The sequence below is a fragment of the Oryzias latipes genome, chromosome 21 (assembly GCF_002234675.1).
Source record: "Oryzias latipes chromosome 21, ASM223467v1".
Classification (NCBI taxonomy): Eukaryota; Metazoa; Chordata; class Actinopteri; order Beloniformes; family Adrianichthyidae; genus Oryzias; species Oryzias latipes.
The window spans coordinates 14379872-14405849 of record NC_019879.2 but is presented as its reverse complement, the minus strand read 5'-3'; the positions used below and the strand labels follow the sequence as shown (position 1 = coordinate 14405849).

The 25978-nt window shown below is 39.8% G+C and overlaps 2 protein-coding genes across 5 annotated transcripts in view; both read right to left on the bottom strand.

The window, feature by feature from the left end:
* LOC101175519 (abl interactor 2) overlaps positions 1–10282 on the bottom strand; it is an 86617-nt gene extending 76335 nt beyond the window's left edge. For 2 of the 4 annotated variants that reach the window (XM_023950600.1, XM_023950598.1), the window contains exon 1: positions 10073–10282. In XM_023950600.1, coding sequence (XP_023806368.1) covers positions 10073–10189 — 117 coding nt within the window. In that variant the 5' untranslated portion in view covers positions 10190–10282. The remainder of the gene's footprint in view (positions 1–10072) is intronic. The other 2 variants (XM_023950597.1, XM_023950599.1) reach the window with 1 other exon arrangement.
* Positions 10283–10998: 716 nt separating this feature from the next.
* Positions 10999–25622, bottom strand: LOC101162254 (transmembrane protein 237A). The gene is made up of 11 exons (XM_011489517.3): positions 25352–25622; positions 24153–24241; positions 23950–24078; positions 20665–20770; positions 17088–17242; positions 15385–15505; positions 14481–14672; positions 11715–11788; positions 11554–11641; positions 11300–11421; positions 10999–11209 (listed from the first exon to the last, which is right to left on the bottom strand). Exons 2-11 carry the CDS (start codon positions 24220–24222, stop codon positions 11142–11144), a joined length of 1125 nt encoding a protein of 374 aa, XP_011487819.1. The 5' UTR covers positions 24223–24241; positions 25352–25622; the 3' UTR covers positions 10999–11141.
* Positions 25623–25978: the final 356 nt, after the last annotated feature.

Genomic DNA, 25978 nt, shown 5'->3' with positions numbered 1-25978 from the left:
AACTCAGAGGGGAATTTCTGATAAACTCCTGCTGTTCTCAAGAAACTGTCTCAAAAAATGACTGTTTTTTTTAAATTTTTGCCTAAAAACAGCAAAATTATGAATAAAAGACCACTGGGAACACTTTGAAAATACATAAAAAGGTGATTGGAGTGGACTTTAACCAAACAATTTTTTTGTGTGTGAGAGTAAATCAAGTTTTTAGAATGACAGGAAGCTTTTACTGTCAGTTCATTGAGAAAATTCAAAACCAAATTCAACATGTGCAGCCAATTTTTCACAGAGGAAGAATTTTTGACATGAAAGCAAAAAAAGCAAATCAGGAAAAACTTAGTTTGATCAAACAATCCTTAGAACAAATTTTGAGTTGAAAGAAATCAGGAAAGTCAAGGAGTCTTGGCAAAGCTTTGCTTTAGGGAAGAGCTTTATAGGGATTTAAGCAAGCTAGACTTGTGCTCTTTGGCGTTCAGCCTAAAGTCCAGTTTTACTACTCTCACTGTGGAGCTCACAAGTATGAAACAACCAACATCTCTGTGTTTGCCGGAGCACAATGTAGGTCAGTATGAACTCATTTATGCCTGGGGATGACAAGAAACACACTGACACCCAAGTGTGTGCATGTCTATCCCCGACTCAGAGCCCTACATTCATAGGCAGAGCTCCAACATCAGCTTAAAGTCAGGACACACAACATGAATTTTTTGTCAAGATTTTACCCATAATTTCCAAGTTTTTGCTCTTAGTTGGAGGTACTCGGCACAGCCTGTTTGCATTAAATGTTTTAGGATAAGCAATCTCACCCATCCTAAATCAAATCATACATGATTACTTTAGGTCTGAACTGGTTACAAAAATGTGGCACCAATAAGAAGAAAGGTCAAAGCAGCAGGAAGAAGCAGGAGCATCAAAACGTGGCAGGCGAGTAGGGACAGAAGCAGTGGTGACAAAAAGCACAGAAAAGGAGAAAATACTGGATTTGTGCCAGGAGCCCATTTGGCTGTGAAAAGATGGGGGAGCACACACAGAGGCAGACCGGGGAGCTGCTTTCACAAGGCCTGAATGGTTGCTTTTTGCTGTGATACTGAATAAAGTCATCTATAATTCTTTATCAGACGTGGTTAAGTGTGATATCTCTGGACTTCCAGGTGTCTCACAAGCTTCACTGACCAACGTCAAACACAAGGATCTGAGCACACAAGCTAAAAGCTTCAAACAAAATCTGTGGGCAAAAATGCACAACACACATAACAGCAATGCATTTCTAAGTATAAATGCCAGCCTCTGTGTCTGAAAAAGCACAATTCTCATTTTTGTACATGAAAGCTGAACCTGAAGCTACCTTTACAGATACTGCACTCCTTTCAAATGTTGTGCCATTTTGGCAAAATTCTTATGGGATTGAGTGTATATCCAGAATAAAAACAGCTTTTTAATGAATTATTTTGAACTAATACTGGCACAAGTGGAGACTAGTTAGCATTTAGTGAAAGCCCTTGGTGATTAAAATGATCTTTGTCCAAAGCTGTCATTTGCTTAAATTGACCACATAAAACATATCATTATTCTTTATGTCTGCTAACCACTGATTTGCTTACAACAATATCTTCTTAGGAATCCTGACACTGAATATGCACTTATTTTCTCTTCCATATTCCCTCATACCCTTGTGTCTTCCTCGTATCTCTTCTTCCTGCCCCTTCTTTTCCGTCAGACCTCTGATGGCCTGTGAGCACTGACCTACTTGGAGAGCTGCCTTCTCTGGCGAGGCAGCGAGGGCAGAGCAACAAACACCCACATACAAGTGCAGCTATTTTTTTTTACTTCCAAATAAATTCATTTACATTAATCATATTAGATCTACACGGAATCATATGCACGCTCTGATTCTTCTGACCCTATTTCTCTTCTCCATGAATACAGATTCCAGCTATATTTCTGCTGCTGTGTATTTTTAAGATCATCCCACTGAAATGATTTCAATGGCTAAAGCATTAAAAAATAAAAAATAAATCCAAGCAGTGAAGACTTTTTTATGTGGCCATGAACAACATCACTTATGGTCACAAAGACCTGCAATTGATTCCAATATTTTAAACAAAAATTTGCAAAAACGTGTTGACCTTAACAAGTTTATCCATGTTGAAGAACAACAGGGAACTAGGCAGGAGGACAACAAACATAACAAAGCCAAAAAAATGACAACATGGATGGGTGGAAATGGGGTTTTATAATGCTATGTGGCATTTTCTCCTGATGAAGGACATATATAAAGAAAATAAAGATTACAATTGTATTTCTGAGTCTCACTTTATTCAAATTGTTGTGAATCAGGAGCAGATGAAAAAGTCATGTAGGAAAAAGACTATTTGTGATGTGGAAAATATACAAGGCAGGCCACAAGCTCCCTGCTGCACTCCATTCTGATGCATTCACTTGCAGACAAATAGATCCATGTACGTCTTTATTTTTCTTTGTCTAAGTTGGAATCTGGATCAAAACTGTGAGGCTGGATCACTCCGATATTGCTCGCCATTTTTGTTGCACTGCTAATGTTGCTAATGGGGTATGAAGCGCTTTTGGTTAGCGGCAGAGCGTGTAAACGGAGAGCTCTCAGTAGCTGCGGTTACATGGGCAGAATATCTTGATCGGATCAATGGTCGGGTTAAAATTCACCCGTGCACATGGGATCAGAAAACCTTTTTCCGATTAGAACAAACGTTCCCATGGCTCACACTTTCGGTCGGAATGAATCATTTGGGCATGCGCAGTAGTGTTGAAAAGGACTGAGCGACATTTATCTCTGCTTCCCCAAACTCGCTGCGTGAGCTGGCGGCTCTCCTGAGTCCTGCAGCCGCTAACCCGGAGCGGCGGGATGGCTCGCAGTCTGAATTCTCCCACACATAACAAAACAAAAAAAAAACGTACACCGAACAAGCATCCTCCTCCCCTCAGACACGAAGTTATTAATCCAACTCCTCTGCTCACTCGTGCCAGTGGACCGAGTGGGCGTCGGGGGGCACAAAGCGCTCCTTCCCCACATCTCCCTCGTGAGGGGTGAAAGAGAGGGGAGAGCCAGCGGGGCGAGAGCGGAGCGGCACTTTTCACGGGGCGTCCGCAGAGCAGCTGGTCGGTCCCGTATGCGCTCCAAGGCTTTCTCTCAGCGAAACACCATCTATGCGTGACGTAAACCAGAGCAGAAGTGACACACGATCAGAATGACCGTTTATATGCTCCACAATCGGATAAACGATCAGTATAACCCACCTATCTCGATCGGAAAGAAATTCTGATCCGAACGAGTCTAACAGGGGCAGAGTCTTCCGAATGGCGCGTTTACATGACGCATTTTCTTTCCGATCAGGCGTTCTTTCCGATTACTTTTGCCCATGTAAACGCGGCTATTTATAGGGGACGTAGAGGGGGGACGAGGGGTTGCTGCACCGCGCCAACAGTTCTGCCCACCACTCCAAGGCAAATTACAAATGAATTCCTGCCGCTTTGCAAAAACTAAGTCTAAGAAAATGACAGTTTTTATTTTGCTTAAAAATTGCATAATAATCCTAATAAAAAAAAACACTGGGAACAGTTTTATAAAAGATAATCGGAGTGGGACTTAAATGGATTGTCCACATGATGATGATAGTGATGATGACAAATATTGTATTTTCATTTAGTACATTACAACTAATAATCTATGCATGTGTAATAATAAACTGTTGTTCACTTTGAGAAATAGTCCTTTGAGAAATGTTTGTTCCGAATGAATCATGTTTCTTAGCTCTCCTTTTGGTAAATTTCGGTTTCTTAATGCTCCTCCTCGCATACACAAAAACACATGATACGAGAGATTGTGAGAAGATCCTGTTTGCTGGAGCCAATCATTCAACAGAACCAGATTTTTGCTTTCACTTCTCAAGCAGAATCCAATCAGTTTTGCCAAAGTTCTGGTCACGACCGCTCAGCCTGCTTCGCCCCCACAGAAGCTGCTCCTGGCACTGTTTCTAAAAGAGGACGATATTCCATCTGTGAAGCTAATCACCATGGTTTTCAACCAAAAATATACACATTCTGTTAACATGAACGTCCACATTCAGCACGTTCATGTGCTTTCACTGAGCAGCAGGAGGCAGAGCTACGTTAACACCACTTTTGCTGACACTTAACTGGTACCAGCTGTGCAGAACCAGAAAGGTAGAACAGTGTGTGAGGAGAAAGCTTATCAAGCTATTAAAAAAAGTTAAATCTGACAGGAGTTTAGCTCCTGCTTGTTCTCCTTCTTCAAATCTGTTTCAGGTTTCTGCTTTTTACCTTAAAAGTCTCTAAAAACTAGCATAAGCTCCTCACAACAATGCAAATTCCGTGTTTATCCTGGAAGGAAGAGCATTAACAGACTGATGAGACAGGGTGGTAAGGTTTCAGCAACATCTTCACTAATCCAGCAAATGTTTTTGAAATAAGACAAAAATGAAAGTGTAAAGCCATCAACAAGGCCCTGTATAAAAAAAAACATGGATTTAAATCTTATTTAAATCAAAGCTGTTTTATTAGATATGAAAAAATAAGCACCTGATGGGAAAAAAAAATGAAAAAAGGAAATATGTTTTAACAAATTGCGACCCAAACTAGGGTTGGGCGATGACCCCTAAATTGGCCGTTGACGATGTTTGCTGTCAACCATCGGGATGGACGATGACATCGTCGGGGGGGGGGGGGTATTTTTTTTTACATTTTTCGTTCTTATATAACTGCTATTCGTTATTTTGCTTTTTTCATTTTATTTCCCAACTAATGGTTAATCTGCGATGATCCAGTATAAACTGAGGGAAGTGACTTTAACAGAAAAAGTAACAAACAAAATAGAAAAGAAGTAGTCCACTCCCGCACTTAGCGGAGTGGACCGGCGGAGTGCGGATTTACAGCTTTGTGTTTGATGGGAAGGGGGGGGGGTACATGAGCGGTATGTGTGGGAGATTTAAGACTGCGATCCGTCCCGCAGCTCTAGGGGTACTAGCTACCGAACTCAGAACCGGGTCTAAAAGTGTGTGTCTGAGCACAGCACGGATCGTCAGCAGACAGAGGTTTGAGCATCAAAGCAGAAATGTCGCTCAGTCCTTAGAAAACATTCAAGCAATCACGTGGATTTGTGTTTCCAGTCGTGTCCCGACTAAATAAAGGCTGATGTTATTCACAGGATGCAGCGCCACCCAAAGCTAATGTTGTTAGCCCGTGTTAGCATACTGCTAATCCTGGCTTCGTTCAGAAAAAGCACTGACCACACGGATTAAAATTCAAATGATGAGCGAACAGGTGTTTCATAATAACCGTAACATTATTAAAAGCACGTTTAGAAGATCATCTCGTATTTTACCGAGCTGACATGTCAATATATATAGCCGCTCGGCGCTGTTATCGTTTTGTATTGAATTGTTACATTCAATAAAGTTTGGAAAAAAAGCCGCTCGGCGGAAGTTGTATCCCCTTCCAGTTTTCAAACTGCGCATGTGCGAATACTGCGCATGTGCGAATGATTTATTCCGACCGAAATTGTGACCTTAGTGAATGTTTTTATATTCTGAAAACATTTTTCTGGGCCCATGTACAGGGTTGGATTCTAATCCGACCATTGATCCCATCAAGATATTTTGTACATGTAACCGCGGCTTATGGTGTCGACGCGCAACGTGGCGGGGGCGTGGCATCACGATGGTGGTCTCTCCATCGGGATGTCAGTCACCCATCACGATGGACGATGATATCGTCCATCGGCACAACCCTAACCCAAACTGCTTTGCAGTCACGATCCTGTTTACACATAGCAAGGCACAAGCCAGACCATCTGCACTGTAGGGCTCAGCGATGCAGCCGACACGGGCAGACAAAGCAGGAAAAAAACGGCAGTCTTTTGATCAGGGGTCAACCACTCTACCTCTGCACTATGAACTACCTCACACTCTTCATCAGTACACAGGCAAGTAGTCCTTATATGATTTAAATTCCCACTCTGATTATCCTTTGATCTATTCTAAAAGTGTTCCCAGGAGTGTTGTAATTATGATGATGCTGTTTTCAGACAAAAATCAAAAAACCTCTGTCGTTTTTTAGGACATAGTTTCTGCAGAGCAGCAGGAGTTCATTAGAAATTTGCCAATGAGTTGTGGGTGGGTTTGTTAGCGCAGAGCCTGCTCTCATTTCCCATCATTACTCTGTTTACACTCTCTCCCACCTACAGCCCTTCACAAATCCAACCTAACATTACTAGTGCAACAAAAATGGAGAGAAATATTGGAGCTATCCAGTTGTATAGTTTTGATCCAGATTCCAGCTCATTGAAAGAAAACTAAGATGTTCAAGGATCTATTTGTCTGTAAGTGCATGAATCACAATGAAGCGGATCAGGGAGCTGGTGACCCACCGTTTAAGGCCCTATGTCACATCTACAGGCTTTTTTAAAGGGCATTTTTTCATCTGCTCCTGATTCACCACGATTTGAAAACAGAAAAACTCAAAAACACAAATTTAAGCTGAATTTTTTTATTCATGTCCTCAATCAAGAAAAAATGCAACAAGAACACGTTATAACCACTAAACACATAATTATTATCAGAGTGGGTCTTTAAACAATTATTTCACAAAGTAAAAGGCTGTTTTTATTCAGATTAATCTAAAAATTAACATTTTATATACATTTATTGTTTTTTTATATATTGATAAACCCTTTTCATGGAGTTACAAGCTACAGATGTAAATTTTTACAAGATGTTTTAGCAATAGGACAAACCAAAGGTTTCCTTCATATAGTAAAAAATGTAAAAAGATCTCATGACCAGGATAACCAGGCTCAAACAGAATGAAAATATTTAGCTAATCAAACTGGATCAGCACAAACATTGGATTACGTAAAAAACATCCCATCATCTGCTTACAGCACAAATGGATTCTCGGGTTAGCAGTGATGGATTCTTTTAGATGTGGATCCATGAAGAATTTAATGAGCTACAAGTGTTTTTGAATAAGAGCTGTGTGGATGCTCAGCATGAAGTTATTACTCCTGCAGACAGAAGAAAGAGCTGTGAGTCCCTTCAGGAAAGGATGAAGAGGAGAAAGAGAAAAGCAAGGGAGAGGAAGAAGGAAATCGGAGAAGAAAGCTTTAAAAAAGGTAAAGATCAAAGCAACGACATTTAAGACCCGGTCATAAAGATCCTGTAGATTACTATAGTAACCCAGCTTCATTATACGAAACACTTTCTTTCAGATATATGTGACGGGATTTACTGTGAATCAACAATTTCAAAAGTCTTTCATATTCATCATTTCCCCTTAAAGAGCCACTCTGATTAAAATTAGGTTTTCTGTGTCTTTAACTTGTTCTTGTGGCATTTTTCTGATGATGGAGGACATCAAGAAAATTCCAATTAAATGCGTATTAGGAGCAGACAAGAAAAAATAACGTTTGAAAAAGAGCTCATTTGTTCCATAGAAAATACACTCCTCCCTGCTCTGAGCTCTCAACAACAGGGAGGAGTATGTGTGTGTGTGGGGGGGGGGGGGGGTTTGCTCATATTGACTGTATAGGAAAACTGGATTGGTTGACCCCCCCCTCCACATCACAAACGTATCTGCTGGATCCAAGAAGTCAAAATCTCATAGACTTCTATCGAGAAATAAACAGCTGTTACTCAGTCATTCTATTGGTCAGAATAACTATTCTTGATCTGATACTTAAAAAAATGTTCTCGTTATTCCTCTTTTCTTAAAGATATTTTTTCCTTATCGCAAGGTATTCAAGTTATATACTGACCAATCAATCGCCTCAATAATAAGTAGGTGGAGCCTGCTGGTCCCACGTCCAAAATGTTTGACAGATTTTAAATAGACCTCTTTCAAGTGGGCTATTTGGGGTGGGAGTGGGGTGTGGACTTTCAGCAAGCTCACTCCTGACTGGCCAGAGTGGTTGCCATAAAAATGATGACTAAGATCAATTCGGACCAATCACTACTAACTGACGTCGTCTGGCTTCAACATGGCAGCATCTGTTTGGCGAAATATTCACAACTGAAATGATTCACTTGGTTAGAGCTAGTAGTAAACCATTTTCCATGGGTAAGGTCACTCACTCGCTCCAGTTCTCATATACAGTTGATGCTCCATGGCAATGATCCCGCCCACAACTCTAAGGTAAATTTCTGCCTGTCTGCAGAAACTTTGGCTGTAACCAAAGTAAATAGTGAGAACAACAACATGCCACCAATGTGCAAAATGTTTTTGTTCGTAACTCCAAGCAGCTGGGAAAAAGTGACATTGTTTCTGTGTAGCTGCACCAACTTACTGATACAGCACATCCATCACCATCATAAAGATGACTCAACCAAAAACTGGTTGTGTCCAAATTCCTTCATTACTTACTACAAAGTGCACTTTAAAGAGCATTTGCCATTTTCTGGTGCTGTCTGAATACAATTCCAAAATCGAGTGCCCTAAAAATGTTTCCAAAGTCTCCATAAAAAACCAGTGTGCTCACTAGATTGGCGAATATAGACCACACTGCATTGTGTTTGAAACATTTTTGTAAAAAAAAAAAAGTATTTTAATGTATTTTTTTCAATAAAATATCAAGGTTTTCATCCTCAGAACTCAGTGGATTTATAAATGGTTGTCACAAAACACTCATGTCAATTAGATTTTAACTTAGTGAAATCGATGAAGTCATATTCACTGTTTAAAAAATAAGTAAGAATGGTGTTCGAATTGCTTTTAAAATCCATGGCACTACAAAGTTCTGCACTGTCGTTTTTTTGTAGTTAGGGATTAGGGTGGGAATTCGGACACAGCCAATGTCCTAGAAAATGACACAAGCATTTTTAATTTGGTTAAAAACAGCGCAATCATAATTGAAAGAACACTGGGAACGCCTTCACTCAACATCAGCATATTTAAGATAGGAGCTAGATCCTAATTCATTAGCTTCCCTTCCCGATAGGGAAGAACTGTTCCTGCTTCAGTGTTGCCACTTCTCCTGACCGGAAACTTCCCACTTACAGCTGACGTGCCGGCGAACATGTGAGGGTTGAGCCAACCGAGCAACAGCAGTTTAACCAAGCAGGAACTTCGCCACCAACCAGGTAGAGGAGCTGCCAGTCAAATCTACTCATGGCCAACTTACCTGAAATTTTATCTAACAAAAACAGATGAAAAGACGAGCAAAGCCTCAAGGATCAACAGAACAAATGTGGATATGCATCTCTAAAATAAGGAGAAAAATGATGACATTTTATTCAAAAAGGAAGACAAAGCAGTTACATGCCTTAAAAACTTTACAAAACTAAGAAAAGTAGGAGAAAGAGTTTTTTAAAGAAGAGAAAAATAAGGGTCTAGCATATTTAAGATCAATTTATTTAAAAGTTGGAAAAGTTGCACCTTCTATTTTAATCACCAGTAAAATGATAAAGTAAAAAATTACATTTGACAAATACATGGACTCTTCTTTAAATATGACATTTAATTTGGCAGAAACATCCACGCCGACTACTGAGCAACAGTCCAGCTCCCATCATCACCTACTCCAAGTTCATTCACATCCAAGTTAGGTTCGTGTCTGACACCTCGGAAAAATACCCAGAGCACAAACTGCTTTGGATATACAAGTATTATAAAATAATGTCAACTGCAATTATTTATTTATTTATTTATTTATTTATTTATTTATTTTGGGGGGGGGGGCACAACAAATTCAGAAAAGGCATGAATATTAAAAAAAAAAAACTGAAGTGTGATAAAACATTGATATGGTTCTAGCCTCCACTTTCTCTCCTCAACATAACAACTTCTAAAAGTAAGTGGCAGCCGCGAAGTCATCTTAAATTTGCCACTTCTTCACCGGGAAGAAGCAGCTCCCTTTAATGTTTTTAACGGAACTTGTTGGGACTTTTCTGCGGCGCGGGAAGGCTAACATGCCGGACAGTGGCGCCGTCATTCCAGCACTCAACCACCCACTCCTTGAAGGAGTCCTTCGCTCTAACATCCCAAGCTCACAGACTGTTCCCGTCAAACGTTCTCTGGGCTGAGACGCGCCTACCTGAACATAGTTGCTCTCGCAGTATTCCGCTACTCTCTCCAGGTTGGTGAAACTGTCCAGCAGGGCTCTCCGTCCTGCAGGAATTTCTTCTTCCAGCAGCATCTGTAGCTCCGCCATCTTTACATGATTGTTACTACCAACTGCTGAGGCTCGCGCTCACTGGATGCATCCTGCTGCCTTCAAAGATACCTGGGAAATGGCATGTTTGTGCTGCGATAACGGACATGTGGTTGAAAATGCGAAGTCCTCAGTGGTGCTTTAAATGCGTGTGTTTTTAATAAGGGAGGAGTTTTGAGGGTTATAACTACGAATGGAATAAAATAAACTGCCTGACATACTCAAGCCGACACTTAGATTGAAGTTCAGAGTTCCGCAGAGGCCGCAAACGTCTCTTGTCATGTCATTCATCCAAAGAGGCGAATCAGTCTGGGTGATAAACTGCTTGATAAATCTGTAAATGAGCCAAAAAGGCATTAAAAAAGAAAATAAATAAATAGTAGTCAACTCTTAACAGTAAAAACCAACAACAACTGGGTATCTGGGATAAAACAAAACGAGAAACACAATTTAAGTTTTAAATAACAAAAAATGAGGGAGGCAACAGTCCAAACAACCTTGGAAAATAAAAAAGGGCATTTGTTCAAGGTGAACAAATGAAAACAACAAAAACACAGCAAAACTAAGACATTTGTCAAATGTGAGGACTAAATAAATTTGAAATGATGTGAATGTTTTTAATTTATTTCAAAAGTAGTATTTATCCAAAATGTATAAAGAAAATAAACAACTCTGCCCTCTTAAAGAAAATAATACGATTGGGTACTTAATTTAAAGATTAGGCATTAAGATGAGATGTCAGTAAAGTGCATCACTGTCAAAAGCTGTTGCAACAAAATAACAGACACTTGGTTTTGTACATATACAGTATATTTTTATTTTTTTTATTTTACAAAAACACCTCTGGTATGCAGCTTTTAAATGTTTGGTATAGTAAAAAAAAACATTTTTTGAACAATAACACTTCATGGGATTATGAAAAGACATGTAGACTTGCTGGAAAAAACAGGTTTTAAGCAGGAATATCCTGGTTTTCCTCTCCTCTGGGGTATCCCTCCACCTCCATTGTCATTAAAAACTCTGCAAAAGAGAAAAAAAGGAATTGAAGTTCAGAAAAGACATCTGCCACCCTGCGGATACACAAAAAGCTTGAATGTCAACCTGCTGCACCTTCTGTATAATCAATGTCGGGCCGAGTGGAGATGACAGCCCAGGCCACACCCACCAAGAGCGCCACCACCAGGTTCACTGCAATCCAGGGCCGCAGGATCTGCTGCTCTGACCCAGGAGGCCTGCAAGGATTGGTGTGAAAGTGAGCGAACAACCTTGAATGGCATGCTAAGAATTTTTTTTCTTTAACCTTTGCAAATTATTTTTGTAAGCACTGACAAGAGTAAAACAAACATCTAAATGTTTATTTTTACCAGAGAGTCTCGTTGGCGGTAAGATAGAGGTTAATGCGATCACTGGTCATCTGCTGGCTCAGCGACAAAATCAGAGCTATAAAATACACTAAAGACAACACAGGTGTTATTAAATTTGTGAAACTTCATCAACATGATCAGTTTTGTCTCGACTCACTCACAGAATGAAGCCAGGGCAACAGGGTCAAGGGTGAGGAAGCCTCTCAGGGCCATGGAAGTTTTGGCCAAGTTCACTCTGGAAACAACAAAAATCTTTATTTTTGTCTCACGACTCAGTGCTGCTTACTAAGCAGAAAACATGTTGGTAGGATTCAGGATATCTGCAAAGTGTTACTCTCACATTTTAGCAATACCTTTAGTCAAGGTCAACAGATCACCACACGCATTATAGAGAGTATTTTTGGGACCCTTCCTTGGTTGTTTTCTAGAATTTCTTGAGCCTGACCAATAGTGCTCCTCTATGGCATCCCTGAAGTCCTCCACTCTCCAAGTTTCTCTCTAAGTTTGTGGACTGCTGCCCTGACCAATACCAGAGGCCCTGCAGCCATAGCTCCTCCTTGAGACTCCAAGAAGATTTGATTATCTTTTACAGTTGTTTGGCTCATAAACTAAAAGAAAGAAATCTGTGACCAACCTGTGGACTGGAATAAACCTCAACAAAAATGGTTGAACTGAGGGGGTTATAAGCAAACCACACCAGCCTACCACCTCTTACTGACAAACTGTTGAACAGAAGGGAGTTCAACCCTTATTTAGGAGTTGCTTTGAGAGCCAAACTGTGTGTGGAGGCCAGTCTGACTATCTCAGCCTCCCACACAAGCCTCTGACTCTTCCCCTCTCAGCAAGGGGACATTTAACATCCCAATAGTAAGAGTCCATGGGGCTGTTGATGCATCTTCATCAAACCAGGATTATTCATGTGCACTGGCGCAGTTTGTCATAGAGAGTGAAAAAGCTATAATCCAATTTGGAGGACATGGTCCTTGACCAGAATATGGTAGTCTGCCATATCCAATCAGGTGGGTGCTCCTGCCCTGGCTAGGTTAATTAGTGAGAGTGAGAGGGATGGAGTATGAGATTGACCAGCGAAAAATCTGGGGGCGAAAAATCTGGGGGCATTGTGGTGAAGAAAGGGCTGAATGAAAAGGCAAAACTCTCAATGTGCCATGTTTCTTCCCTCTTTTATGATAGCAAGCCTTGGATCATGACTAAAAGGATGAGATCCCAGAAACAAGCGGGGTTGATTTTCATTTGCAGGGTGGCTGGAAGAAATTAACGAGAGGTTTTCAAGATTCGTCTTGATGGGCAGAGGTCTGGGACAGAACCAGGACAGCAGTGCTTCTCAATTATTTTTTGCCAGGCCCCCCCTAGGAAAAATAAATTGTTTCGCCCCCCCCCACACACACACATTTATATGACAATATATTAAGTTAGTATCGATAAAAATTGTGTAAGTATACCTAAAATTGTATCTTTTAACATTAATAAAATAAAAAAAAGCCATATAAATCCACTTTCAAAAAATATTACATTCATTTTGCCACACAGAAACCCTGTTATAGTCTAAAACAGAAAAGAAGCTTGAAGTGCCTGAAATAAAGAAAAATCTGTCAGTCCTGATTTAAACTAGAAACATTTTGACCAACTGCACCATTTGATGCAGAGGAAAATTATTCAATCAATAAATAATTTTAAATGTAAATTGATCTGAAACTTTATCATAGCACTTTTTTTATTATTCATCCTCTCTTGTCTTACTCCTTTACACTTTTTTTATCTTTCTAGTTTGCACGAGAGCACAAGACATCAAAGCCAAATTCCTTGTACATGCACTGTACTTGGCCAATAAAGCTGATTCTGATTCAGATTAACACAGCAGTACCCATATATTTAACATTTTTAGTTTGAAGAAATAGTTTTAAAAAAAACAATGTGCTGATTTTTTTTCTAAATGATCAATTGTTTATTTATGATCTCAAAAAGTGCAGCTGTTTTACTGCATTACCTGCTGTCTTTATGTCAAATACTGACACCAACTAAACGACAGGCAGACAAAGAATAGATTTATGGAAACAAAGACGTCATCAAAATGTCTACAATGGTTCATAAAAAATGACATTATTAGCATGATCTGAGTAATCTAAAGGCACCGAAGATCCTGGTGTTGGACAATCCAGGCAGCGCTTGCAGCTCTCCTCGTGCGACAGTCCACCTGAGCCCACTACCCCTCCCCTCTCCTTCTCACACACGCAGCCGCGTGTGACAGGAGACAGAGCCGTGCAGCTCCAGGGATGGCAGTTCACAGGTTTCAGGCGTTTCAATACTCTGTGCTGTGACAGATAATAGTAAATCAATAGTGGCACAGATTTTTTTTCCAAGCACTGTCACCACTGCACCCCGTTAAATTTGCGGTCCGGACAATAGCCCGTATTACCTGTGCCTAAAACCGCCACTACTGTGCGCCCCCCTGGCATCGCGCCCCACTATTCAAGAAGCACTGCGTTAAAGGAATCATGTATGGCCCGGAAACGCCCCTGGCAGACCTGGAAGAATTTTCTGTCTAGAGGATCATCTCTGCTTAGGCTGCTGCAAACCAGATAAATGGAAGAAGATGGATAAATGGACACACTTAAAAATTAAGGAAGACTAAATCAGAAATTTATTGCTGATTAACCTCTGCACAGAGAGGGAAATTCTATTAAACAGCTTTTAAATGGCCACAGATTAGTCTGATCAGTAAACGGTCTGATGTTTTTAAGGGGAGAGTTACTGAACAAAATAAAATTAGGTTTGTTAAATTAATTAAATGAAATCTGATGGGCCAGAGAAAAGCTCAGACATTCATAAATGTTTCTTATTTAATAAAAAAAAAAAAACTACAGTTTTTGCTGTGATTATTCTCCTAGCATCCCACATGATGAAGATACCTGTCGAAAGCAGACACAGTGCTGATGGCCAGCAGCAGGTACAGCAGAGACTGGGCGGGGTAGGCCAGCGAGTGGTACTGCTGCAGCAGGTTGGCCAGTGTGGTCATCTGCTCACCTGCCAGCACGTACACAACAATAATGTTCCACACAGCGTAGCCCGCCAGGAAGCCGTGACAGAACAGACCGATGACCCTGCAGAGGAGAGGATCTGAGGATTGATATTTGTGTAACTCTTGTCACCTGGAAGTCTGCTCTTTACTACTTTTTATTTATTACCGTTTTAAATAATTAAAGCTTTATAAAAACAATTATCAGGGTGAAAGGAGTTTTACTAAGCTTTTGCTGCTCCTAAATTCTTACAATTTATGATAAAACTATCCAGCTGACTCTTGCTGAATTCAGTTGGATACTATTTTTAATTTCTAAGTTTTATGTTATTTTTTTTATTTGTAAGAAATCTTTCAGTTAATATATTTCTATAGTTAACATATGAGTACCAACAATTTTTCTACGGAAGTTTCCAAAGGACCATATTTAAAAAAAAAGATTCTTCTAAAACTCTGCTGGTTCAAAAATAACAAGAAGCCTTTAAAATGTATTTCCATAATTCAAACAAGCAAACAGTATTTACAATAATAAAAACAAATACATTATTCTTTAGATAAATCTTGTGTATATCTTTCAAATCTGGCAACATAACTAAAGAACATGTTTCTCTGTGATGAGCAGTTCAGCTGATTATTTGAGTTGTGTTCATTAACAGTTTTGTTTCTGCTAAAGCCAATCATTTGCAGTAATTAGTCTCACACGCAAAACCTTGATCACATTGCCTGTAGTGTTAGAAGAATAGACGGCATTCAAACAGGTTTGCCTAAGGTGAATGCTTGTTTTTGTGCATGTGTACCTAAAGCTGCTGTGAACTTTCAAAGCCACGTCTCTGGTGGTCCAGATGTGTCTGGGGTCCATGTAGTCATCTACAAGCTCTGAGTGCCGCAGCTGCTCCACACGGTCTGCATGGAAACGCCCTGCACACAAGGCAGCGCTGTTACCGTGAACTACAAGCTGAGTGTTTTTAATGCAGAAAATTACGGTGGCCCAGAAGGGTCACAACACAACACATTAACTTTACACACAACACATTAACTTTACACACAACACATTAACTTTACACACAACACATTAACTCACAACACATTAACTCACAACACAACACATTAACTCACAACACAATAACTCACAACACAACACATTAACTCATAACACAACACATTAATTCACAACACAACACAATAACTCACAACACAAAACATTAACTCACAACACAACACAATAACTCACAACACAACACATTAACTCACAACACAACACATTAATTCACAACACAACACAATAACTCACAACACAACACATTAACTCACAACACAACACAATAACTCACAACACATTAACTTACCTCACAACACTTTAACTCACAACGGAAGTAAAGCTGCAATGGAAGTGCTTTTATTTTTTTTATTTCCACTGGGCTGAGTGGCTAACTGCTTAACAGAAAGTAACGTCACAGTGAGCTGTTTTGTATGTTGCAATTGTTCAATTAAAAAAAAAAAAAATATTACATCGACATTTTTTTTGTTGTTGTTTGTTTTGATAAAACATGAAGAACAAATAAAAATTGAGCAAAAAAAAAATATTTTCTACAAGAGAAGCTAGCAGAAGCGTTGCCAGATTGGGCGGTTTTGGGTGTAAATTTGCGGTCAAAAATGCATAATTTCAGCGGTTTTAAGGTCGGTTCAGCGGGTTTTTTCCCACTCATGAATATATAATAGCGGCCTACATTAGGCCGTGTGGCTTTTGGAGTTCTACTGAAGCTCCGTGAACGGCAGAGCTTAATGGACCGGGCTCTATCATCTAACCTGTTGTTGGGGGAGTGCAACGCCCCGCCTCTTAGAAATTGTGTTCATTAAAGCCTGACAGTGCGATCTCTCCACATTTGTCGTGTCAAGTGTTGGGGACCGCGTGCGTGTGTGAGAGGAAGAGGGAGCGGAAGAAAGAGGAGCGCGTGCAGGGACTGGGAGGGTGTGTGGGTGGGTGGGGGGTGTTGGGGACCGAGTGAGTGTGAGAGGAGGGGGCTGAAGAACGGAGAGGAGTGGAGCACGTGCAGCGACAGAGAGGGGTGTGAGTGCAGCTCGGAGGAGTGTGCATTAACATTGTGTAGCTTCTCTTGTAGAAGAAACATGCTCCCTCCACAGCTCACTGTGACGTTAATTTCAGAATAAAAGCACTTCCATTGGAGCTTTACTTCCGTTGTGAGTTAATGTGTTGTGTTGTGAGTTAATGTGTTGTGTTGTGAGTTAATGTGTTGTGTTGTGAGTTATTGTGTTGTGTTGTGTTGTGAGTTAATGTGTTGTGTTGTGAGTTAATGTGTTGTGTTGTGAGTTATTGTGTTGTGTTGTGAGTTAATGTGTTGTGTTGTGAGTTAATTTGTTGTGTTGTGAGTTAATGTGTTGTGTTGTGAGTTAATGTGTTTTGTGTAAAGTTAATGTGTTGTGTGTAAAGTTAATGTGTTGTGTTGTGACCCTTCTGGGCCACTGTAGAAAATCCACTCACGATTCCTCTCCACAAAGACTTTTCCAAATGGCTGACTGTGTCCATGAGGGGCAGAAAACAGGGAATTTGGCGAGATAGGTGACTGGGATTCTGTAATAATGTCATCTTCTTCAGCTTCCAGGTCATGGCTGTGGTGTTCCGTGGCTTTTGCCTTCCTGAAAGACCATTGAAAAGTAAGGAGTTTAAGCCAAATGTGTAGTCAGCCACCAATTGTCCAAAGATGAGGGAGGCCTGTAATTTTCACCTTAGCTATACCTCAAGTATGAGAGAAAAAAAAACAACCACAAAATTCACATTGTCTGATTTTTACAGAATTTATTTGTAAATTATGGTGGAAAATAATTATCTGGTCAATAACAAAAGCTCAACTCAAAACTTTTTTATGTACCCTTTGTTACAATGACGGCAGTCAATTGTTTTCTGTGAGTCTTGACAAAGTTTTCACAAACTGTAGCCCATTCCTCCATTCAGATCTCCTCTAGAGCAGTGATGTTTTGGGGCAACACAGACTTTCAACTCCCTCCAAAGATTGGAGACAGTCCTGGAGACTGGCAAGGCCACTCTAGGACCTTGAAATGCTTTTTAGGAATAGGGTTGTGTATTGGCAAGAGTCTTGCGATATGATACGTATCCCGATATTCTACCGGAACACATTTTCTTTCTTTTAAAAAAATATGACTTAGAAAAACTGTACCGCAATTTTAATACGTCTTTCATGGTAATAAAATTGTAGAATTCAATCAATGACTGAATCAATGCAAGTCCAGGAATGATTGTCTGCTGCTACAGTCTTTGTTCTATACATTGGGGCAAAAAAGTATTTAGTCAGCCACCAATTGTGTTCTCCCACTTTAAAAGATGAGAGAGGCCTGTAATTTTCATCATAGGGATACGTCAACTATGAAAGACAAAATGAGGAAAAAAATGCAGAAAATGACATTGTCTAATTTTGAAATAATTTATTTGTAAACTATGGTGGAAAATAAGTATTTGGTCACCTACAAACAAGCAAGATTTCTGGCTCTCACAGACCTGTAACTTATTTTGTAAGAGGATCCTCTGTCCTCCACTCATTACCTGTATTAATGGCACCTGTTTGAACTAGTTATCTATCTAAAAGACACCTATCCACAACCTAAAACAGTCAAACTCCAAACTCCACTATGGCCAAGACCAAAAAGGATACCAGAAACCAAATTGTTGACCTGCACCAGGCTGGGAGGACTGAATCTGCAATAGGTAAGCAGCTTGGTGTGATGAAATCAACTGTGAGCAATTATTAAGAAATAGAAGACATACAAGTCCACTGATAATCTCTATCCATATGGAGCTCCCCACAAGTTCTGACCCCGTGGGATCAAAATGATCACAAGAACAGCAAAAATCCCAGAATGACACAGGGGACCTAGTGAATGACCTGCAGAGAGCTAGGACCAAAGTAACAAAGGCTACCATCAGTAACACACTACGCCACCAGGGACTCAAATCCTGCAGTGCCAGACGTGTTCCCCTGCTAAAGCCAGTAGATGGCTTCCAAAGTAGGGGTTTTAGAAAAAAAAATCGATTCAGGGATGTATTGTGATAGTTCATTTGGCGATACTTGTATCTATTCAAAATACTGTCAGGAGGATATTTATTTAATTATTTATGAGCGTCCTTCAGTGTCTGACTCTTGTTTTCCACTTCACCCTCTGACCGCTAGTTGGCAGCAGAGCACACGGAGCCTCTTTAAGCAGCTCTACACTTATGGAAGCGATTCTGTAGCATAATTAAAAATAAAAGTCAACATTGCTTAATGAAGCTTCTCCAGATCTTTTAGACGGTTTAGGAGCCTGAATGTTATTTAATAAAAAATAAAGGAGGGGGGGGGGGGGGGGGGCACACAAATTTTTTCCAGAAACAACAAAGTGTGATGATGTGGCAGCATGACAGAATGAAGGAAAGTGCCTTAATGTGGCTAAGATACTTTGTTCACAGTCTGCACTGCAGCTCCTTTTTCTAAGACACGGAAGTAAGCTAGTAACGGTTATCGCCACAACGTTGCCCGTTTTTCAGAGCATTGTACACATCACTCTGATCTATCAGGTCACTAAACTAGAATCTATTGCTGGGAAGTTCTGCAGAACTTTGGCCCCGCTTTGCTGATAGGATTTTGGCCGATGCTAAGTGCATTAGCCTTTTAGCCACTGTGCAACTGCCGTGCATCACTCGAAAGTTTCGGTTCTGTACCATCAACAAAATAAAGGATGATGTAATTCCCAGCTATTTACATATTTATTTGAAGCTTGGCGCTGATTTTGCTGTTCGAGGACAGCTGGAGCCCCATCAACAGCTATAACAGATTTAACCATGCTAAACGTTTGCTGGTTGGACCAACACGCACTCAGCGTGAAGCTGCAGGAGTCTATCTTCTAAATGTGCTTTTATTACAGTTATAATTATTATTAAGGGCCTACTCGCTCATATTTTTTTTTAAAGGACTCGAAAGACGGGTTAGCATTAGGTTAATATGTGCTTTAAAAATTAGCCGTGGAGGTACTTAAAACTCTTGTTTTCAAACGCTTGTTTGTAGGTGACCAAATACTTACTTTCCACCATAATTTACAAATAAATTATTTTAAAATCAGACAATGTCATTTTCTGCATTTTTTTCCTCATTTTGTCTTTCATAGTTGACGTATCCCTATGATGAAAATTACAGACCTCTCTCATCTTTTAAAGTGGGAGAACACAATTGGTGGCTGACTAAATACTTTTTTGCCCCACTGTATAGAACAAAGACTGTAGCAGCAGACAATCATTCCTGGACTTGCATTGATTCAGTCATTGATGCTGATGTGATTCTAATGAGGTTTTGGATTGATAATACCACTTTATTTGACTAACAAAAACTTGGTGTAGAAATGTAAGCATATTAGTTAGCTCAACTCTTTTTGAAAGTTGAACTGGTAAAATTCAAAACTTAACCTGGTTTTGAGGTTTGGATTATGCAAGTAATTTGGAAAAGTAAATTGGAAAGTAATTGTGTTTGTAAAAATCACTGGCTGTTTAAAACAGCCATGTTTGCAGGCTTCAAGTGTGAAAACTGATGTGAATCAATCAAGTAATGAAGAAAAGAGGCATCAGAGAGCATGACAATCATCCTGAGTTTTATAGCCCTGTTTCTGAAGGACTGTCTTTGCTGATCCAAACCATCAAGTCAGAATCATGTAGGGTCGGCTCCTTCAGGTTTCCTCTGGTCTCTGACTCTAACTTTCAGACACTTTTTTAACAAATCAGGTAAATGAGGGGTTAGGTTTAGAAACTTTAAAATCTAGTTTCTGCTTTTTGTTTTTGCGCTGTGCTGCTTTTGGCTTTCACATGCCATGATGTCCTGCTCTCCCTGTAATAGTTTGAAGCTTAGTGCGAAGCAGCTGGGATGAGAATCGGCACATCCAAGTCCAAGTGTTTGAATCGGCTCCATGTTAGAAAGTTCTTTAGACCCCTTCTGCTCAGTTCTGTTCTCGGTCCTGCTGGTGACTGTGGTTTGAATTCCCGAGTAGATCGAAACATGAATTGACTTCAGGCACGCATTTACCTCTTCCTTTTTGTTTTTCTGGTGACAGCAACACTCGTTTCTTCCCCCTCCATCACTGCATCTGAGGTGTTACCATTTGGTAGCTCAGGTCGCTCTGCTTCCTGGCCTGATGTAACAGAAACAGTTTGGGAATCTTTTTGAATACAAAGTTTTGCTTGTGATGACTAAACACAGTGCAGCATCAAAATGAGTGTGATGGCTGCCTACGCTGCCACCCCATCAGGGCAGTAACCTCCTGCACCACACCTTACATATATCTGTTCACTTTATTTTTTGCATATACTTTTAGATTTCTTTTTCAAACATAACAAACACATTTGAACATAAAATTTATGTTCAAATTTATTTAACGCATTTCCGTTGACTTAATTATAATTTGCTTAATTAATTTGATGTTCTGCTTTGAGTTACCAGTGCTGAGGGAACCATTGTTGCTGCTGCTGCCATCTGCTGCTGGAACCATCAAGTCAGATCTGACGCAAGAATGCATGCCAGTCAGCAGAGGCCTTATATTCAGCAGGCAGCTTATTCGACTAAACCATCGGCCAGGGGACAATAAATTATGTGGTTTTGCTTTATTTTAGTTTCTATTTTGATCTTTATTTTCATTCATTTGTGTATGTTAATTTACCACAGGTTGGACATAAGTTTCATTTGTTTGCTGTATTTTGTCTTGACCTTATTAAGTTCCCCCTTGTGTGTCTTGCTCTGATCAGCCACTATATATGTTCCCTTGTGTTTTCAATTAGGTAGGTCAGTTTAAGTAAGTTTGTCTGTCTGTTCTGTTGTCCTCTGTTAAATTGTAAAGCTTGAGTTAATTTTGTTACTTTGACCTCATTTACATGTTTTGAAAAATAAATGTAAAATTTTTTGATAAAGTTGCTGTCCTTGTCTTCTACTGCTCGGTCCACCACAACAAGTGTTTATTAAAATGACAAGGAGGTGGGTCATCAAGGCCAGCAAGACCTTCTATGCTGACCTAAAACCATTTAGAAAAATACTTTTATTTGTGCTATTTTCCATAAATATATTAATTTTAAAGCAAATAAAAACCATTATTTACAGCAAGTTCTCTTCATACCATGCTATAACCACTTGGATCAGCTGCTTGCAGTGTTGTCCACTGTGGTGGAGATTTTATCCAGGCATCTTGTGTCAGGTTCCATGAAATCTGTTTGAGGTTCTTCAGAATCCACAAAGCAGGCTGCCATGTGTTGTCAGCAGCAGTGGCAGATAGTACAAACAGGCAAATATCGAGTCTATGAAACTAAGGCCAACTAAAAGGTCACATATCGGCTTTACAATGAGTGTGACGTGTGCATCCTGTGATTGGATAAGGATCATGACCCGTTTTCTTTAGAGATAAAAGTTTGAAAGAGTACGACACATATTTATGCTCCTGCCTGTTTGTCTGTGATTGTTTCTCCGTCCAGAGCATCTGCTCACTGCTGGTGGTTGTCATTAAAGGGTACATATCATGCTTTTCATAAGCCTTTTAGAGTAAACCATATCCATGTATATGAAAATATATTGTCTTTGTCAGACTAAAGAACGATTTTTTAAATGAAATATTTGTTGTCACAGCAAGTTTTCTTAATTGGAAGTAAGACACCTCAATCTCTTAGGGACCGCTTTTGGCTCCTTGCGGGAGCCGCCCATTTCACTTCGGCCTCGGCAACGTGTATGCATTTTGGCCACAAAAACAAACAATATCCGATCTTTTGCAAAGATTGATGAGTGTATTGTGGAGCCTCACAAAAGTGTTTTTCTCAGTGGAGAAAGTGGGTGAGTGTTAGCCTGGGGGCGGCGCTGACTCTTCCTGGAAGGGGCTGTTCCTCACTTTTAAATGTATGAATGTGAACGCATAGGCTAAATCTGAATTCTACCCTTCCCCTCCAATTGTAGGAGCATTTGGAGCTGTAATGGTGTCCAAACTTGTATTTTTAAGTGATAGCCGTAGTGACTAAAGGATAGGTATCCCTCAGCTGGGAGGGTGTTCAACGTCGCGCTTTGCTGTGGAAGTGAAACACATTTCTTCATGTGGGTGTGCTCTGGAGCACAGAATTTGACATGTACCAGTAAATGTAATCATGACATTGTTTTTTGCACAACTTTTCCGAATTATAAAACTGATGTTATGTATTTTCCGAGTACAGGCAGCTTTGCGCTAACATAGCTAATTGGTGACTATGGATTACGTCATGGAGTGGGAGTGATGTCCAACAATTAGAAGACACAATTTTTCCATAACTCTCCACTTGGAGGGCTAAATGCAGGGATAGGGAGGAGTCGTAGGGGAACAAGAAAAAAATTCTTGTTCCCCTACGACTCCTCCCTATCCCTGGCCCCAAATTCTTGTGGGCCCAAATGTTTTCCTGGATTTGGAGGGGCTGCTTATAGAGAGCAGATTTCAAGAGGAATACTCAAATGTATGAACAGATCAAAATACTGTTTTGGGTTTATTTTGTGAGGAATGAACATTGTAATACACTTAAAAGCCCAAAAAGTAGATTTTGCGTGATGTAAACCCTTTTAAACTAACAAAAACAACAACAAAACAGATCCACAGGCACAGCTATAAGTATTAGCCTAAAGTATCAACAGAAAGACTGAAGAGGAATCATTGATAAATTATTTGGCAGAACTCCATATTTTTACTGAGATAAGACGGGAGGAGGAATTTTATTTACAAAGAAGAAACTTCTGTAGAGGACAGATCTGCTGGTGAATGAAAAGATTGGACTTTTTGTTTTTAATATTGCAATGACTCAGGTCACAGCAACGCAAGCAGTGGATGAGGTGCATTATGGGGGAGTTAACATTTTCCATCATTTCATTTTTGGAGTTTTTGTTTGTCAGGTTTGCTCATTTTTGGTTTCAAAAATGGTTTAATATTGTTGATGCAAGTGAGGATGTTGCAGTGAGCTCACGGTGCCACACACCTCAACAGGTTGCAGTCATAGACTGTTGACTGAGCAACAAAAGTTGTTTAAGTCTGCAGTGCCACAATATGTTCAGGACTGTGTTCCTGTGTGATTGTGAAGGGAATGTTGATTTAAAGCTTGTGAGGCGTATTTAGGATTCTCAGGGAAATGTTTGGGTGAAGAAATGGTATTTGTAACGACATGGGCTGCGTCTTCCCCTCAAATAATCTCCTGAACCAGAAGAGATGGTCTGTTGTAAAGGCTCTTGTTGTTTTCCATATTGCTTTGCTGATTGTTTAGCTAAAATAGATCCTAAATGAAAGGTTTGTGCAGTTCAAGAAATCAGCAAAGTCCTCAGCACCTATTGTTGAGGTCTTCTTCCTTTTCTTCTTCTTCTGTGGTGCTGGCTCCTGCAAATCTGGGGTCAAAGGGTCTCTGCTGTCAGAGTTGCTCCTGTTTGTGATGTTCTCCACCTCCACCTCCAAAGCAACTAAAACAACAGAGAAAAATCCAGTCCGGACCAGAACAGATGGTACTGTGGCTCCTCAGAGCCTGCTGGCTCACCTTCTCTTTGCTCCTCTCCTTCGCTGATCTCCTTTTTCACCTTCTTCTTTTTGCTTTTTACAGTTGGCATGGCAGCGTTCTTTCGTGAGCTGAAAAGAAACCCCATAACAGTTTGCACATGCATAAAGTCAACAACGGAGATCTCTGACTGTTCAATGATCCTCTGAAAGGGATTTAGGTCACCAAATTAATGTTTAATGGGGATTTTAAAGTAATCAGGTGATGCCTGTTAGAGATAAAAGGATTAGTCTGAACTCTAAGTACAGATGGTTGAGCAAAGTTGCAGGGAACATGCCACCATTTGTTTGCACTCCTAAATCAATATAACTCAGTTTTTGCAAAAATGTCTGAAAACTTTAACTGATGAGACAGCTTGGTTTTCAAAAGTCTTTTTCTGGAACCATTGTGTCTATGAAGCTTTGAATGTGTTAAATATTAAATACCTAAACTGGGTTAAACGTGAATACCTCAATTTTTAATTATTTTTTATATTTGTTTAAGTAGAAAAGAGGAGTTTTTGAGTTTGTTAAACACACTAAGGCTAAATCTCTGCCAAACATGGAAGAGCTCAATATTGTATTATTAGGGATGACAATTAAAGAAGAAAACACAAACAGAAATATTTAAAAAGTGAATTTTCACAAACGTTTTTTGCTGTTCTTTTAAGCTCATCAGCAAATGTTTGACAGTAAATGTTTTTTAAATAAGCGCAAATCTATTTCCTATTAAACAATAACAAGAGTTCTGCTTGCTGGCCAGAAGCAGAGCACACCCAGGAAAAACTTTATTGCATCTCCTATACAACTTTAAATCAAAGAAAACGTTCTGTTTAAAAATGATAAAAAGTTAATTCTTCCTGTAGAATGATGACCCTTTAAAACAAGAATGTTAGAATCTGATTTGTAGTGCGGTTGTGATTCTGTCTGCAATGACCTGAGCCACACACCTGAATGGGCTGCTTTGCATCAACCAGCAAAGTTAAAAAAGAACAGACTCAGAAACAACAATACCCAGCAGATTGATGTTACTCCACTAAACTCCGCTTTTGTTCCGGTCCCTAGTGTCAGCCACAGTCAAATGAATTTGTAACAACAGTAAAAATAGCTATAATGAGTTCTGATAACAGTCCCAAAAGGAGATTACGTGTCAAATTCCAATCATTAAAAAAAGTTTTTTGCAAGTAATCTGTCTGTTCTTACCGGAGTCTTTGCTCCGATGCACAGATGGTCCTCCTGGGTGTCTGATCCTATGAAGCTTGGTTAAAGTCTCAGGCTGAGTATCAGTCCCACAACTCCTCTCCTTCTTTTCTTTTAGGTTTCTTTTTTTAATCCCAATGCTTCCTTGAAAGTTACTCCAGGACTATAAAAAGCTTAAACTGTGAAAACCAGTGAGGCAGAAGAGGTGGGAACTGTGCAGCTTTGAGACTTCTGTGGGGCTTTCAGAGTGACAGCTGGAGCTCAGCTGAGCTGTCAAAGCCTCCAGGAGCTCCGTGATTGGTTCACTGAATGACGACCACAGAAGTTTGTCAGAGAAAACATTACCCATATAAATTAAAAAAGATTTTTTGGAATAAAAGCACAAATCACATGGGCCAACATTTTTACGACAAAATAAAGGGTATCACATGAGAAACAGAAACTCAGAAGTGTTCCAATATTTTGGCATAAAATTAGCACATTTCCAGTCTTGTTCCTGCGACAGATCTTTAAGAAGTTGATTGAGGGGCAACAAATGATAGAAAAACTAAATTTCTGTCTTAATTTTAAACCTAGCAGCTATTAGTTGTAACTGAAATGACAACTGTAGCATGATCAGCACAAATCTGA